Source organism: Ciconia boyciana, chromosome 19 (assembly GCF_034638445.1).
Source record: "Ciconia boyciana chromosome 19, ASM3463844v1, whole genome shotgun sequence".
Classification (NCBI taxonomy): domain Eukaryota; kingdom Metazoa; phylum Chordata; class Aves; order Ciconiiformes; family Ciconiidae; genus Ciconia; species Ciconia boyciana.
In genome coordinates, this window is record NC_132952.1 from 6,283,579 (window position 1) to 6,299,716 (window position 16,138).

At 44.3% G+C, this 16,138-nt stretch overlaps 1 protein-coding gene across 2 annotated transcripts in view; it reads right to left on the bottom strand.

The window, feature by feature from the left end:
* Positions 1-4,021: 4,021 nt before the first annotated feature.
* C1QTNF12 (C1q and TNF related 12) overlaps positions 4,022-16,138 on the bottom strand; it is a 32,288-nt gene continuing 20,171 nt past the window's right edge. For both annotated transcript variants that reach the window (XM_072883723.1, XM_072883722.1), the window contains exons 6-9: positions 13,026-13,134; positions 11,255-11,345; positions 7,008-7,086; positions 4,022-6,397 (exon numbers count right to left, since the gene is read on the bottom strand). In XM_072883723.1, the coding sequence (XP_072739824.1) occupies positions 6,299-6,397; positions 7,008-7,086; positions 11,255-11,345; positions 13,026-13,134 (378 nt within the window). In that variant the 3' untranslated portion in view covers positions 4,022-6,298. The remainder of the gene's footprint in view (positions 6,398-7,007; positions 7,087-11,254; positions 11,346-13,025; positions 13,135-16,138) is intronic.

The following is a 16,138-nucleotide window of genomic DNA, read 5'->3' on the forward strand; positions in this document are numbered from 1 at the left end:
GAGCTAAAACGTTTCCACTGTTAAGAATGCGAGATCACAAAGCATAGTCTAGCAGCTCTCCTAGACATTTCAAACTTTCCAGAGAGCCATAAGGAAGGAGGCATTTCCAACTCTTATGGCCTGACCTATCTATTCTCAGGACTACCCGGGAGCCTAGAGGCTATTTTAAATCAGAACTGCTTGCCACAGAGGAAATAAAAATACTATACCCTTTCTAAGCCTGGAGATAAGAGGTCATCTAAGTAGTAACAAAGAAACACATTTTTTTCCCCCCAAACATCAAACCAACAGTAGAATTACATGACTAACCCGCAGATGCAAGTCCTCCACTCCACGGAGATCCAATACCTACTCATCAACACTATTATTATAAATGCCTTCCTATCCCTTCACCACTGGTTATTTATTAGGGGAATACTGAGTCCTAGAAGCTCTACAGGAAATTAGCTGTCCTGCAGGAAATTTGGCACACCTGAATCCCTAATGTCACGGCCTTTTAGTCTTCCTTGATACCAGCCTAACCTGAGCATTAAATAAAGTTGCTGAGTGAGAATCAGCTCTGTAACTAATGAGAATTTGATGCTTTCTTTCCATAGATGTGAGCCAGGACACAAAGCAATAAAGACTCAAGGTCTTCTTGGTACTTAGTTCTATTTTTACAGGGTCACCAGCTCCCTAACTTTCTGTGGAACCTTAACAGATTCAGCTCTTTGGAGTCTGCTGTTAGGGCTCTCTCCATCACGGTAGTTACAATGCCAAAGTATATGCCTATATAGGGCTAATTTTACTCTGTTTTTTTTTACTACAGTCACCAATTCAGAATGGTTTTCAAATTACCCTTGAGTTTTCCTTGAAGACTAAGCATTTAACTAACATTTTGCTGCTCACTTCTATTTGCAGGCTTCTCTCAGAGAAGAGGCTTGGAAAGGGTCTCTCTTTCTGTTTGATTTCGTCATTGTCCTCAGGACTGATTTATAACCTGCACCTATTTATAACAAGAATTTTATATGACAAACTAATCATTTCGCTTGACGGTTAATAGCCCGCCATTCAAGGAGAGTTTACATGTGCTGGGCTCTCTTCTATCGAGTGAGGAAAGGCAGGCAATCTGCTGCTAATCCAACATAAATACCCCTGGAGTCAGTCTGGAGTGTGGCATCGAAATAATTTACAAAACGTGAAATTTGAATAGAACTTAAAAGCTCATAACCTGTCAGCTCCCAGCCAGGGAAAATATTCGCAGGGTGCCTGCAACTGGAACCTCAGTGCCTGGAAGATTGCTTTTATTTGTCTGAAGCAGTTAGCAGAGAGAGCAAGGGTGCAAACTGGACAGCCCTGGCATTATGGAGGTAGCTTTGCTCAGCTCCTAACTCTAACGCAGCCTGTCCAAGGGCTGCTTCAAGGCCCTGTGTGAATTAAATAGAAAGAATTCACTGCAGATTCCACACGTGAAGGGCTGGTCCAGCACTGCACTGTGCCCTTCTGAGCCAGCTGGCACGGTGCTAGGCATGGGAGTAGTGAAAAGTAGTGGGATCAGGACAACCCAGCAATCTTTTGTCAATGTAGCTCATAGGACAGAATTTATAGTGGCCATGCCAGCAGAAACACACCTGAAAGGCAATTCTGGAGTTAAGCCCTGAACTAGACCAAATACCTATACTCTGGGATGAATCGCTAGCATTTTCGCCAGATTTTCCACCAGCCTCAGTGGGCTCTCCGTCAGGCTCATACACCACAGTTATCAGCACGTTTTGCAAGGGCACCCAACATAGAAGGAGCTAAAAAACCTGCTCGCGACACTACCCAGCCTAGACCTTTGAGACGAGGGCAGAGGCATGTTCCAGAAGCATGAGGCTATGGTATTTACCATCTTGCTAAGGAAAAAACTTCAGCTTGAAGCTGGAAACTTACAGCTGGACTCTGTTTAGAATAAGGAATTATGAGTGAAGATAATCACTTTTATAGAGATTTAAATTAGCAGTCGATGCTCATCCTAGGATGGTTTGGTTTATTATTCCTGAAATATAAGCTAAGCAGCAAAGCAGTCTGTTTATATCGCAGCCTGTTTACACCACAGCCTGTGTAAGAGGGAAGTGTCGCAACCAGAGCCACGCAGTGCACAACAATGAGAATATTGAGCTCAGAGACTCATATGGGACCGGAGCGTCAAATTCAGTGTCAGTATCTTAGGAGCAAGAAGCTCTCAGCTGGGAAAAATCCAGGTGAGAGATCTCAAAACCCTGGATAGTGAACACATCTCCCTCATTGGAGAGAGATCTGCATAGAGCATTAACCCTAACAAAACCACGCTGATTTGCATTAGTTTTGTCTGAATCTGAACTGTACACACAGCAAAAAGCTTGATGTAGATTGCTGCAAAGATTGAGTGAGGCCTTTGCAGAGGAAGGGGCTGGGAGGAAGATGGATGAGCATGGTGAAGACAGCAAAGTTTTAGTAAATATTAACTGATGCGTGTGAGCTGTCAGAATAACCTTTTTGAAAGTGTTCTTGAACTAGTATACAGGACCTGGACAAAGTTATGACTGCAAGTAGGAGTTACTAAAGTTTGAAACTTTTTGAAGGTGATTCTGTGGCAAATGTTTCTGTGAAGAACTCAAAGATGAAGGTAAGCAATACACTTGTTCCAGTAAGAAGAGACATACTTTTCCTCAGCCCCAGTTGCCCTGAGACCCTAAACTTCTTAGAAATTTTAAAGAAAAGAAAATGCAGCAACTGTTTGTGTTTCCTGTTCTCCAAGGACCTCAATAGTGAGGTGCCCCCACCATATCCTCCCGCCTCAGCTCGTACAGATAGTGCGCTGAGCATGCCAGAAGGACCCAGAAAAACACCCCGGCCATTTAATTTGTGCCTCTTTTAGACTCCTCCCCTTGCATGCCACAAATAGCCATTGCCACTGGGTGGGATTAACACACTTGGCCATTAAACCATAGGCTCAAGCACATGGGTTTTATTATGTTATAAACAACTTCATACTGAACTCAGTCCTCCTGAGTTCTTAAATTTTCTTGGACTATAAATTTTATGACTACAGAGGAGCATTGAAACTCTGCTTCGCACACCATTAATCTCCTCGCTCTCCAAACAGCACGGAAGCCTTGCAGGGTATTTGTCTCAGCCACAGCCCAGCCAGGAGGCTCGTGTCCATATTAGTCATGAGTTCTGTACACTTGCACCTCAACACTGGAGGCCCAGTCTCAGCTTGCTTCTTGGCCGTTTCAACCCATTCTGTCCCATCTTGCTGCTGGACAGACAATCTCCTGCTCGCACTGACTGCTGGCTGAAGCCCCAGGGTACAAGAGAACTGCAGCCTGGGAGCATTCGGAGCTAAAAGGCTCTTTAAAAAAAAAAAAGTCTTTTGGCTAAAAGATCTTGGTGATGCATAGGAGAGCTCCTTAGGGGCAACCCTCTATCCCGAGGATAAAAAGAGCTGATCAAAACCGCACAAGCTTTCCAGTGGTGACAGTGAAGTCAGGACAAATCAAGAGACACGATGTCCGTTTCCTCTGCTGATCTGGCTTCTCTCCCCGCTGCCGAGTCTGACACAAGCTTTCTCTGCTGGCTAGAGCAGGAAGGCAGTGTGGCTTCCAGACAGGCACCAGAGACAGAGGTCTGCTTCTCTCTCGGACACTGTCCACAGGCAAATCACCCCTGCTGCCGAGGGAGATTTAAGCCTTCGCTGTTTAGGCTGTGTGTTCCTCAGGACTGCCTGACTACGCCCTCAGACAGCTTCTAGCACTCTGGGGAAACACCTCTCAGGACAGCACTCCTTATATAAATAAGGGAGAACAGGTATAAAGGCAGAACGATTCATCTCCTACTACGAAGATCATGAGAGTAAAACACGGCAAAGAAGGGGAGGAGGGGAAAAAGTCACAAATCCCAAAACAAAGTCTGACAAACATTTTTAGTTCTACAACAAAATAAATATTTTCACTCTGATTTACCAAGAACAGTGAGACTTGGTTCAAAAAACCTATAGATAGAACAACATATGCTGAATGTCACAACGCTTTGATTATGTTGCTGTAGTCATGCACGAAACAGCCCAGTTTATTACAAATATTCACACAGTACAAAGTACAGTATAGTGATACATGCCAGGAGATAGGCCGCTTGCCCTGACTACACTTACTCCATCAAAACCCAGTGTAAACAGCCCATCTTTATTGGTAGGGTTTTGTGATATTCATGTGTGTTATACGCTTTCTGAAGCTCCAGAAATGATTACTGTTGCTACTTGTTATGCCTTTCAAGAGCCGGGGACTCCCCTCTGCCAGCGGAGCACCCAGTTTGTGCTTAAAAGTACATTTTCCCCAAAGTGTACTACAAAAAAATCCATAGGAATTCTGGCATGTATTGTGGAGCAAGAGTGAATATATAAACATTGATAGCTGCTATATTTTAGACAGTCACACAGGTCCAGTTAGAACAACCCCATTCCATTGACTAGAAAGTGGAATTTTCCTGTGTTTACGTGTGTAACAGCACTACTTGATTATTCCCTGTACCCTCTCCTTCCTCCTCCAACAGATATCACTTTAATATGTTCTTCACAAAGGAAAAAATACCATCTAGTAGCCTTAAAGATCTGTCTCAAGGTATTTAAAATGGAGATGAAAAAACCAGTTTCAGCCATGCCTGTTTTACAGCAGATTTTTCCACAGCTCTTGAAATAAGGCATCTTTGCATACCACCAACCTCAACAGCAGTGTTACCGGAGCTTGTAGAAACATCATACATTGATCAACCTGAACAACAGACCCAGCAACGGATGACATTTTTTTCATCCCTTCTGCTGTCCCCAGCAGTCTTTGTTTTCATTGCACGAAGATAGTGTAGTTGATCAAAAATTGCAACACTATACAAGGGATATCTTCCATTCACTGCAAACATTCAAGAACAAGTATCTGGACTCCATTCTGGGCCTTGCTACCATCTATTTATGACACTGTTATACAACCATTTCCTTAGCTAAGTTGAATCAATACAAGGGCCAGGTGTCTGTTGAAAGGGAAAGCTACAGAGGTACATTAAATGAGTGTGGTTTTTTTTACTCACAAGGATGTTAGCACATCTTGGGTAACACCTGAACCCCAATGAAGTGTCAACACCCTTTTACTTTGTTAAAATGAGTTTACAGCCTGGAGCTATATGCAAAGCTGCTTTGGGGCCTCAATCTCACATGTTTACATTTGCAAACAGATTTGTAGAAATCCAGAAAACGTTCACTGGACGGTCTTTTGGATGGCCTTTGACAGCACTTTCAGCCTCCAAGTAGAGCTCAGATTCCCTATGACCCTGGCCACCTGATGGAAAGAAGCCTTGCCCCATCTTTTCTTTCATTATTTCACTGCAGTTCAACAGGCACCACATAGGTGACATATCTGATCCGAGGCTGCTATCCTCACTGTCTTTGCCAGGCTTCTGACAACCAGTGTAATGCATTTGACACATTTACAAATTATTATATGGCACCTGAGAGGATGATGATTATGTGATGCAGTCCAAAACTACATGTATATCTTACTAAAACATAAGAACACAAGTAAGGGAGTTCGTGCTAGAACTGGTGCCATTGGCCTTACCCTTTCATAAAAACAAAACTGCACAGGCAGCGAGGTATTCAGCTTCATCAGTAAGATCAAGGAAATACTTAGACATAAAGAACCACAATTAAAGAGTTCAGACCTTGGATTCCCATCTGTGAAGCAGGCATCGTCTGAGAATTCAACATACTTCTTGTCAAATATATCCTATTCTGAACACGAGAGAGGGCCTATACCATTTACACTTGTATGAAAAAAGCAGTTTTGCTGGCAAATCCTTGTCTCCTTCCTCCACAACATATAGAATATAGTCACTGTTTTACTTCCCCTCTCAATCCTTCATTTACAGACTCAAACACCCCACAACAAATCCCAAAAGACATGCTGATTACAAGTGCTATTGTAAAATAAAGTTATAATGTAACAAATTCCAAATTTCAGTGTATTGTTCGGTGAGCATCTGGTGAAGCGCAAATTAAATATTACAGAGTTTGTTTCTGAATTATAGAAGTATATTTTTTATGATGAATGAACTGGTGTGGACCTTGAAAAGCAGTAGCCTCTGAAAGCAAGCTGAAATATCTGTGAAAGGAAAGGCTCTTTGCTTGTTTAAAAGATGCCAACAGTTACAGGAAGCAGTCTTCAAGAGTCAAAGTAAAGGTTTCTTCAGTCAAATATACACTGCAAGGCTCTAATTCATATCCTTCCCTGCTACACTGCTGCAGATGATGTTACGCGCCCATTAACATGCCCATGAAATCTGATCCATTCTGAATGGTGATGGGAGCTCCAGCACTGTTGTCCACAAATATGGAGGTGTACTGGCCAGCCTGCAGAGAGAACAAGAGGGAGAGGAAAATATCTGACACTTCATCCCAGTGTAAAAGGAGGAAAAAAAGCATTTCAGTACTACGAACTAAGTACGGAACCCTCCTGCCCTTTTCTGTGGCTCCTGGGAACAGGATCTGACCAAACATTTTTACTGCAGCACTACAGCTTTGACTCGGTGGAAGAAATTTTCCGTAGTGAAACTGTGTTATAGGTTTATTACTTAACTAGGTCATTGCTGTACTAGCATCTTTTTGGGTGACTAGTCAAGTGGCCATCTGTGCTTCAGATTCCCTTCTATGAAATGGGAAATACAATTGCCATCTTGACAATGCAAGGGGAGATTTGAGAAAGAAAAATATTTACTGTTATTTCTTAGAGGGAAGGTTACTTCCGTGGCTTAAGATCAGAATGTGCAACACAAGTCTGGCTTTTGTTCCTGCCACAGATTCTCTCTAGTCACCCCAGGTAAGCCCTTTAACTTCATTAACCTTAGAAATAAGGTTAATAAAAACCTCCCCACCTCGTGGTGAGAAGTCAGCCTTGCCAGTAAATAACTCCACAGCCTGCCAAGCAAACTAGTACAGTGATTCCCAGTCTGCATGGGCTTACCTGCAGCTGCAGTAAGCCATGTACATAGATAGTGAAGATTTTGCTGTTACTTTCCAGACCGGCAATGACTTCCAAAGACCTAAACAGCAGCAAGAGAAAAATAAACAGGTTAAACACCTAAGGCAGTCACAACAGTTGTATGCGGAACGACGATAGCCTCATGACCTCCCTAGAAATAGGGCCTGGTGGTTCTAGTGCCCATCTGTACTAAAGAGGTGGCCTGTTGACTTGATTCTAGCAGTAACCAGCTGCCTTGAATAGAGAACAGTAGAACCTTGTCCTCACTGCGATGTCTAATGGAAGACCTACAGAGCATACAGGATTGTGAATGCAAAACTCAGCTGGAGGCAGGAACTGGGAGCTGCCTTCTCTCACAGAGGCCTTTCTCAAGGTCCTGGGGTCTCTATCTCCCACCCTTGACCACCACAATAGTTTATACCCTTGTTATTCTGCAAAGAGCTAGCTCTGTGCATTCTGCCGATAACAGTTCATTCCTTTTCAAAGTATGGAAGGCCTATTTCACCTTAACAATATATGTAGTCAGCCTATGCATGAAAGAACATATTCTGCAGCTGAAAGCTGTTTGGGGAGGACATTTGGATCAGGGGTCACGTGCAAGCCAAAAAAAAAATTGTGCTTCAGTTAAAATTCAAGGGAGAGCTCCAGATCACCCCTCAAGCGCTGTTCTTTTCTAATGTGTTCTAACAGCCATCATATTCCTTGCAGTAGCAAGATGTAGGGCAGCTGCTCTCTGTGGCATCCTCTGTTTACAGAGCTCTAACTCAGCTCCTTTGTACAGGATTCAGGGTAGAAGGAGGTGCCCGAGACATCAACAATCAGAACAACCCACGTAAGCTCAGTTCCAAAGCAATGTGAAAGCACAGAGCTCCATGCCTGGCTCGTTCGTCCAAAATCTGCCTAGCCAGTGGTAGCAGATCTAGTTGTTTTCCCAAGAAAACCAACCCCTTTCCTCCCTTTTTTCCATGAAGTGGTGGTGACAAAACCTAGCAAGTGCAAACGTGCTGTTTCCAGCCCCCTTGCAAGAAAATAATATGCATAAAGGTAGGGGCAATTTGGCCCAGAGAGAGCAAGCCACTTGGCACCACCTTGATTGAAGAGCTCAGTCTGTGTGTCATATCCTGCCAAAAGCCTAACTTGGGTGGGAACTTCCCACCATTAATCTCTTCTACTCCAACTGTCTCCTTGCCTCTGAGTTTCCATCTCTCTCAGCCGAAAGCCCTCAGGGCTCTTTCAGCTCCCTCAAATGAATGACTGTGTACGCTGACATCCCCTGGAAATTCCACAAGCACGGGTAGCAGCTCAGCCTGTGCCAGCAGAATGTCTGTCCAGACAGGTTCCCATCCCTCCACCCATCTTTCTTCCATGCCACAGACCAGTCATACTCTCACCCACCATATGAGAGAGAGATGTCTCTCATAGAGCCAGTGCTGATTCTGCTTTACTCCCACTGCTGTCCACCTCACTCAACTCAGGACAGCCTTGCAATCATAAATTGCAACCCTGGACAACTGATGAAAACTCCAAGTCAGACATCAGAGAGCTTTATCTAAACAATTAACATCTGGGCCAGTTCTGTCTAAGAAAAAAAAGTTTTTACTGTTACTGTTCTTTGGAGAATGTAGCTATAAATTCTTCAGATGGCAAGTTAATCTCAAAACATCCCTATAAACCTGCCTGGGCTGTATGTGACAAAGAGGTGGTTCACACATCCCAGCTAGAACCAGAACAGTTTTCTAGGAGCCTTCAGCGAAAAAGACTGCAATGAGGAAGGCACAATAGGGAAGCTTCCTATTCAAGATAACTCTTGTGCTTGAATTTACCAGGACAAGGAAGCAAGACTAAAGTCATGTTGAAAGCAATCAGAGACTGACATCCATTCGTTAGTAATATCACTGTAAGGCTGACTGAATGGACAGCAAAGGAGAGAGACACAGACAGAGACTGTCCTTCGAGACAGGAGTGAGCCTTCCAGAAGAAAAACACTTTGAAGAAAAACACTCTCAGATGCCTTAATCAAATCAGTTGGGAGCTTGTGGAATCATTAGGAAGAAACACTCACCACTGTCACTTTCATTTATTTTGCAAAATGGTTTAAATGGAATTTAGATTTTCTGTATGATCCTGTAACTGAAGACAATGTAGAGTGGAGATCAGGATGGGAGAACAGCTTTTCACTCTTGGAGATCTGCAGGATCAATTTCACTTTTAAATCCTCTTAGGTGGCTTCATAAATCTCACCCACTCATTCACTCAAATCTTTATTGAAATATCATCAGGTCAACACCACCAACTGGCAATATTTTTCCACATCCCAAAAGCAGGTAGAAAAAGATTCTGTGAAACTTGCAGTCTCTGTTCACGGGGAATCCAAGGGCTAGGGGCATGAGTCCTGTTCTTGATAAAATTGCTAAGGTAAGAGGAGATTGTTGTAGGTGAAAAGAAAAAAGCACCAATGCTGAAGAAAAAAAAAAAATCTGATTACTTGAATCTGATTAGTCTTTGCTATGCAGAGTGAAAGACAGGAATAGGGATCTGCACTATGCAAAGGCAGAGAGCTACTCATAAAAAGGACAGTAACATTCTGCCCTACTCATACCTGTTCCACCTCTGTGATTAAAGGCCTGGGCTGTCCCAAAAACACTCATCGTCAACTCGCATCCCAGATTTCAAGATCAGGCTGAGGTCCGTTCTTAGCATGATCTACAGGAATTCTCACAAGTGCCAGAAATGAAATGCCCCTTACGTTGTGCAGCTTACCAGAACATAAGACATCCCTTCAAGGGGCAAGAAAGTATACCTACTTCTTCTGCTGACAATGTGACTGCAGCCAGTCTGTCACTGCCTCACTGTAAGTGCTGCAATCGTAAAAGACTGTTACAAAACAGTCTACAAGGCCGAGGAGGTGCCAGTTGCTCTGGTCAGCAAGCTCCTTGACTTCCCATCAGGTCAGTGGGCACACAGCTCCCTCTTCCCCTAGTTACTAATGGGTACTCAGGTACCAATCAAGTTTTTTCCACAGGCCAATGAAACATAAGAGAGGTTTACTTATTACATGAGGCTTCATGTCAAATTCACCCGCCAATAAAGCCTCTAAATTGAAATGCCTGTGGAGAGGTCAGTCCTATTTGCAGCTCTCTGACTCACGGAGCAGGGAAGGCAAGGGCTGAAGCAGCCAGTCCAGCAGCAAATTTATGGTTTTGTGGGTTTTAAGTTGCACCTGTAGAGTTGTTTTATGGATATATTTCAGTGGTTATTGCAAGGGTGTTGCTACAGCTGCACTGGAAGAGCTGCGGGTAGGGCAGAGCAAATCTGCACAGCCCTGTACAGGCATTTTTCCCCCCGTGACAAGGGCCGAGCCGCAAGCAGAGGCGGTGGCCACTCTGTGCAAGCAGCATTGCCCTCTGCTGGGTGCAATTCAGCCCAGCCCAGGGGCTACCCAGCCCCTTCCTCCAAGCAAAGCTTGCCAAACTCTTCCTGAGCAAGCTGGCCTTCTCTGAGACACAGGGCACCTATATGCTGCAGCTGAAAGGATGACAGAAGCACAGCAAACAAGAGCAGCCAGCAGTATGCTGATGCCATGGCCCATTGCATAAGGAGCAACACCCAAGGTTGCCAAGGACTAACAAGAGCGTTTCTTTAGCAGAATTTTGCTAACGGATCCCAGCAGAGGAAAACTGAGCATGGTTATCTGAGCAAGCTCCACAAGGCAGCTGAGCGCCGTCAGAAGGTATCATATACCTGTATACAAGCCCTGCACTTTCTGCCTCAGGACCCATTCACCTCTATTTTCCACCTATTCATTCTCCTCATCACTCCAACACTTCCATGGCAACATGAGTGAGATGCTGTGAACCATTCAGGATGCAGCTGGAATTATAAAAATTGAGCTAACAACCTCTGGCACAAAATTAAAGTGTTTCTCTCACTCTGTATGTTTATGATGATAGCTGAGCATTCAGCACCTTTGGCTACATCCAGTTTCAGCCGACTCCATTCACAATTCTCTCAACATATGGAATATTTAGAGTAATTAGCACTGAAAGGTTAAAAATCAGAATAAAAAACCACATAAAACCTAAGGGCCAGATGGAATCACTCTCTTCAGAAAAGTTCTACAAGCATTTATCATGTAAAATTCACTGCTGGTGAACCTGCTTTCCACAGTTGGTTGAAACATTGGCCCATCTGACAAAAATAATCGCCAAGACAGCATTGCAGTAACTCACGTGTATCGGTGGCACAGAGATTCAATGCAGATCAACACTCGGACATTATCTCTGGCTCGGAGTTGGACTTTACTCTTCAACTCACTGTGGTCTGGGGAAAGCAGTGGAAGAAATATAAGCAGTTTCACAACATAGCAAACCACCAGTTGGTGGTGTGTGGCTTAACAGAGACACCAGTAACCTTGTGACTTCTGTACTGGGTTTGCGTGGCAAGGTTTTGGTAGTGGGGGGGCTACAGGGGTGGCTTCTGTGAGAAGCTGCTAGAAGCTTCTCCTATGTCCAATAGAGCCAATGCCAGCTGGCTCCGAGAGGAGATGCTGCTGGTCAAGGCCAAGCCCATCAGCAACGGTGGTAGCACCTCTGTGATAACATATTTAAGAAGGGGGGAAAAAATCCCTGCGCAACAGCAACTGCAGCCGGAGAGAGGAGTGAGAATATGTGAGAGGAACAACTCTGCAGACACCAAGGTCAGTGAAGGAGGGGTAGGAGGTGCTCCAGGCACTGGAGCAAAGATTCCTCTGCAGCCCGTGGTGAAGACCACGGTGAGGCAGGCTGTCCCCCCTGCAGCCCATGGAGGTTAATGGTGGAGCAGATATCCACCTGCAGCCCACGGAGGACCCCATGCTAGAAGAGGTGGATGCCTGAAAGAGGCTGTGGCCCCATGGGAAGCCTGTGCTGGAGCAGGCTCCTGGCAGGACCTGTGGGGAGAGGAGCCCACGCTGGAGCAGGTTTGCTGGCAGGACTTGTGACCCTGTGGGGAGCTATGCTGGAGCAGTCTGTTCCTGAAGGACTGCACCCTGTGGAAGGGACCCAAGCTGGAGCAGTTCATGAAGAACTGTAGCCCACGGGAAGGACTCATGTTGGAGAAGTTCGTGGAGAACTGTCTCCAGTTGGAGAGACCCCATGCTGGAGCAAGAGAAGAATGTGAGGAGTCCTCCCCCTGAGAAGGAAGGAGCGGCAGAAACAACATGTGATGAGCTGACTGCAACCCCCATTCCCCATCCCCCTGCGCTGATGTGGGGGAGGAGGTAGAGAAAATTGTGAGTAAAGTTAAGCCCGGGAAGAAGGGAGGGGTTGGGGGAAGGTGTTTTAAGATTTTGGTTTTATTTCTCATTATCCTACTCTGATTTGATTGGCAATAAATTAAATTAATTTTTCCCCAAGTCGAGTCTGTTTTGCCCATGATGGTAATTGGTGAGTGATCTCTCCCTGTCCTTATCTCGACCCACGAGCCTTTTGTTATATTTTCTCTCCCCTGTCCAGCTGAGGAGGAGGAGTGATAGAGCAGCTTTGGTGGGCACCTGGTGTCCAGCCAGGGTCAACCCACCACAACTTCTTAGGAAAGCACCCTTCTGGTGTTGGATTATGAAATACTTCACCACTGAATGATTAAAACGATTGAACAAATGCACTGGTGACAAAACACAGTCAAAACTGCCTTGATGCAGTTCTACATCATTATGTTCATTTCTTCTCAAGTCTTTTATGGAAGCCATAACTCCCGCACATGAATATATTTGGTCCCTAAACTCATCCTCCATAAGGAGTGTTGATTTGTTTGGTTTGTATGGAGCAGCCTGCTGTGGCTATCAGTCTGTGAAAGTACCCAGCTCTAAGGACAGGGTTTTGGGTCATGGTACCAAAGGGAGAGCTCACTGCAAAGGGCTGCCATTGCACATGCTTCAAATCAAACAGGACCCAGAGAGTTCTCCAGGAGTCCTTCCTGCACCTCTCAAGCAGTACAGAAAAGGTTTCTGTGGATGACACTCACCAATGTGGACATTGGCTGAAAACTGGTAGATGCCAGACACAGGTGCTGTGAAACGTCCTGTTGCCAGATTTAATCCTGTCCCCCGGAGAAAAGCTCCTTTGGCTAGAGGCTGTAAGATAAGAAAAGCAGACCTTGAACAAGTCCCCAGCACTCTCAACAATCACCTCTTCCCATGACAAAGAACGAGCTTACATGCCTGAGAACAAAGCTGAAAAAATTTGCAAGGCTACTGCCTTATCTCCCCAGAACAGCCTTCCAGATGGGCTCTCTCTCAGCATTTAATGCCCACAAAAGGCAAAACGATCAGTACAAGACATGAAGACACCCTTTGTGCTCACTGCCGAACTCTTCTAACTCATCTTGACTCAGACTGTGCTTCCTGCATCCCTATGTTCTGCTGGTCCTAGTGGCCTCTAGCCTCCACTGATGCTCCGATACACAAGATCTCCCATTATTTGAGCCAAGAGGTCCCTACTACTCCCAAAGACTTCCTAGATGGGGCCAAGCAGTGTCCCCAGGCTTAAAAACCTGGAACCTTACACACTGTTTTTGTGATACAAGTACAGAGGAAACACTTATATGGGTCTCCAGAGGTTTTCTACTCACTTTAGGTCTAAGTCAGATGGCTTTGATACTGTTAAAGAACAACTGCTTGGATTCTTACAGATTCCATATTTAGTTTCATTTTGTTCTGGCCTTGGATTCTACAGACTAGGCAAAAACCTAGTAAAATAGCATGCAGCTTCTCCTCATGTCAAGGAAGCAGTCTTAAGTCAAACTCGCAGCAGATTATCTGACTCAGACTAAAATAAACTCTGCGAGAAATGTTTATTGTTTGTTTTGGCCTGCCTCATATGAATTTGGCTAGAGCTGGGAAGAAGCAAGAGTGGCTTCAATGGGCCAAGAAAGCACATTAGTCAGACTCTGCTTCCACCACAAGGGCATTCTGTGCAATGTGAACGCATTCCCATGAATGCTGTCCTGAGAGATGTGCCCCGCATTGGTCTTATGGGACAGAAGAGCTGTTCAAATCTGACTCTGTAAAGGCACGCACACTGCTACATCCCTAAAACATGCACAAATGCATAACCGAGCGATCACAACCACCCAACGTTTGGGTATGCTTTCCAATACTAGATGGCAAAAGGGGCCTGAGACATGGTGAACAAATTTGTAGCAGTGTTGCCACAGGTGCTATTACACTAAAAAAAAAGCAGTGGAACACCTTTGTTCAAGTACCAGAAGGAAGTTAATTGCCTCCCCATTCTGGTTCATCACAGCCAGAAATTGCCAGCTTTCACAGTACAGTGTAGGAATAATTTATTTAGCTTTCTCTTTGAAAGGAAGTAAGGCTGCAAATATTTGGGTCTGGTGGTGTTTGTGTAGAGAGTTACTACATGGTAGAAGGAGTGAAATGACTAGCCTGCCTTTATTCAGCAAATCCCAGGCAAGGCTCTCAAAAAAGTAATTCCCAGTCATTATTTACCAAGATCTAGCTGTAATCTAAAATTTCACAGACCTTTACTAGAAATGTTTTATGTATGCTTATGGTGGTGAAAATATATCCATGTGCAACAGCAGTGGCATTTCTCATAAGATTACATATGTATAATGGGAAAACAGTAATAATGAACTGCAGAACAACTACGTTTCATACAATGATTTCTAAGTCTCTATATTTATCAATGTGCACTGATGTGTGCCTATGGGCACATATATACACACAAAAGGAACTCTATTTTCTTTATGTGTATATACACACAGACAATATAACAGCTAATCTAATAACAAAGACTATGGAAGGAGATTGATCCTGTTCTTATGCTATCACTACACCATCGTTTTTGAAAATGCTATTTTTGATTTACCTCACTGAAAGAGCAGATCCAAGCTCTGTATGTGCAAAACTGTACTGAATAGTTAATTCATTCCTTTCTTGTTACAGCTATTAGCAGAATCAGCCACATAATTCCAAAACCACTGGCTGAGCATGGAAGGCAATTTTAGGCACCAGTAAATTATCACTGATAAAACATTCCTGTTTCTTCATGCCCTCTGTGGCTTTGTTATTCTTTTGCTCATAGACATAGACAATGCAGGGAGAGGTTCTCTGGGCAAAATATTCCATTAAACCCCATGCCAATTAGAGCTCCCTGCTGCATTTGCTGCCTCACAGCAGCATACTCACCTAGCTGCTTCAAACACTGCAGGGATTTATATCTGAGAAAATATTTGCACACAGTTATTTCAGTTAGCAGACCAAAAGCAAACAAACAAGTTAGCGTCCAGCCATTCTGTACAAACCAAGGTCAGCTTCTCTTCCTCAGTTCATCTCCTATACCCACATCTCCCTCATACACTCATAGTTTACTTCTGGGTGGAAAATAGGAACCATGCACAGAGAACTGAGATGTGAACTGCCAGTTTAGCTTTTCAGTGATAAACACTGTGGAAAGCAATGCATCGACTTATCTGTTATTAAAGAAAAAGATAACCCAGCCTGCACAGCAACCACAACGCACAAGGGATGCACCAATCTCCTGAAGCAGCAATAAAATTCAGCTGCCAAAGGCAGACGTTTAGCTTGACCTCAAGGCACTAGAGACACCAGGACTCCTGGGATCTTTCACCATGAAAAGCACGTGGGCCACCTTAGCCTTAAATGCTCTGATTCCAGTATGTTCCTGGGCCCCAGATAAATCCCACTTCCATGGCCTGTGAGAGGCTGCAGTTACTTCAATTCTTGCTGTGTAAGGTACCTTTCTGAAAGCTTTTGCAAGAGGCAATCATTAGAAACCTCAAAGCACGAGATACAGGAGGAAGAGGTGTGGGGAAAGGAGTATCATGTGTTTTATTCCAGATACCAAGGAAATGGTGAGACCAAGAGGAAGAGAAGGAGGGAATGTTCTTGGAGGAAATTTAGCATGGAAGGATGAGAAAACCATCATGCTCTCTCAATACTCAAGGTCAGAGTGACTTAGACACCATACTCAAATGGCAGACTATAGAAGTAATAGGCCGTTTCTCAGCATAGGTTCTTTCCACTACCTCAAAATGCTTTGAGTAAGGTCCAAATCCAGGAATTAGAGTCAATCCCTATTATCTCACTGAGA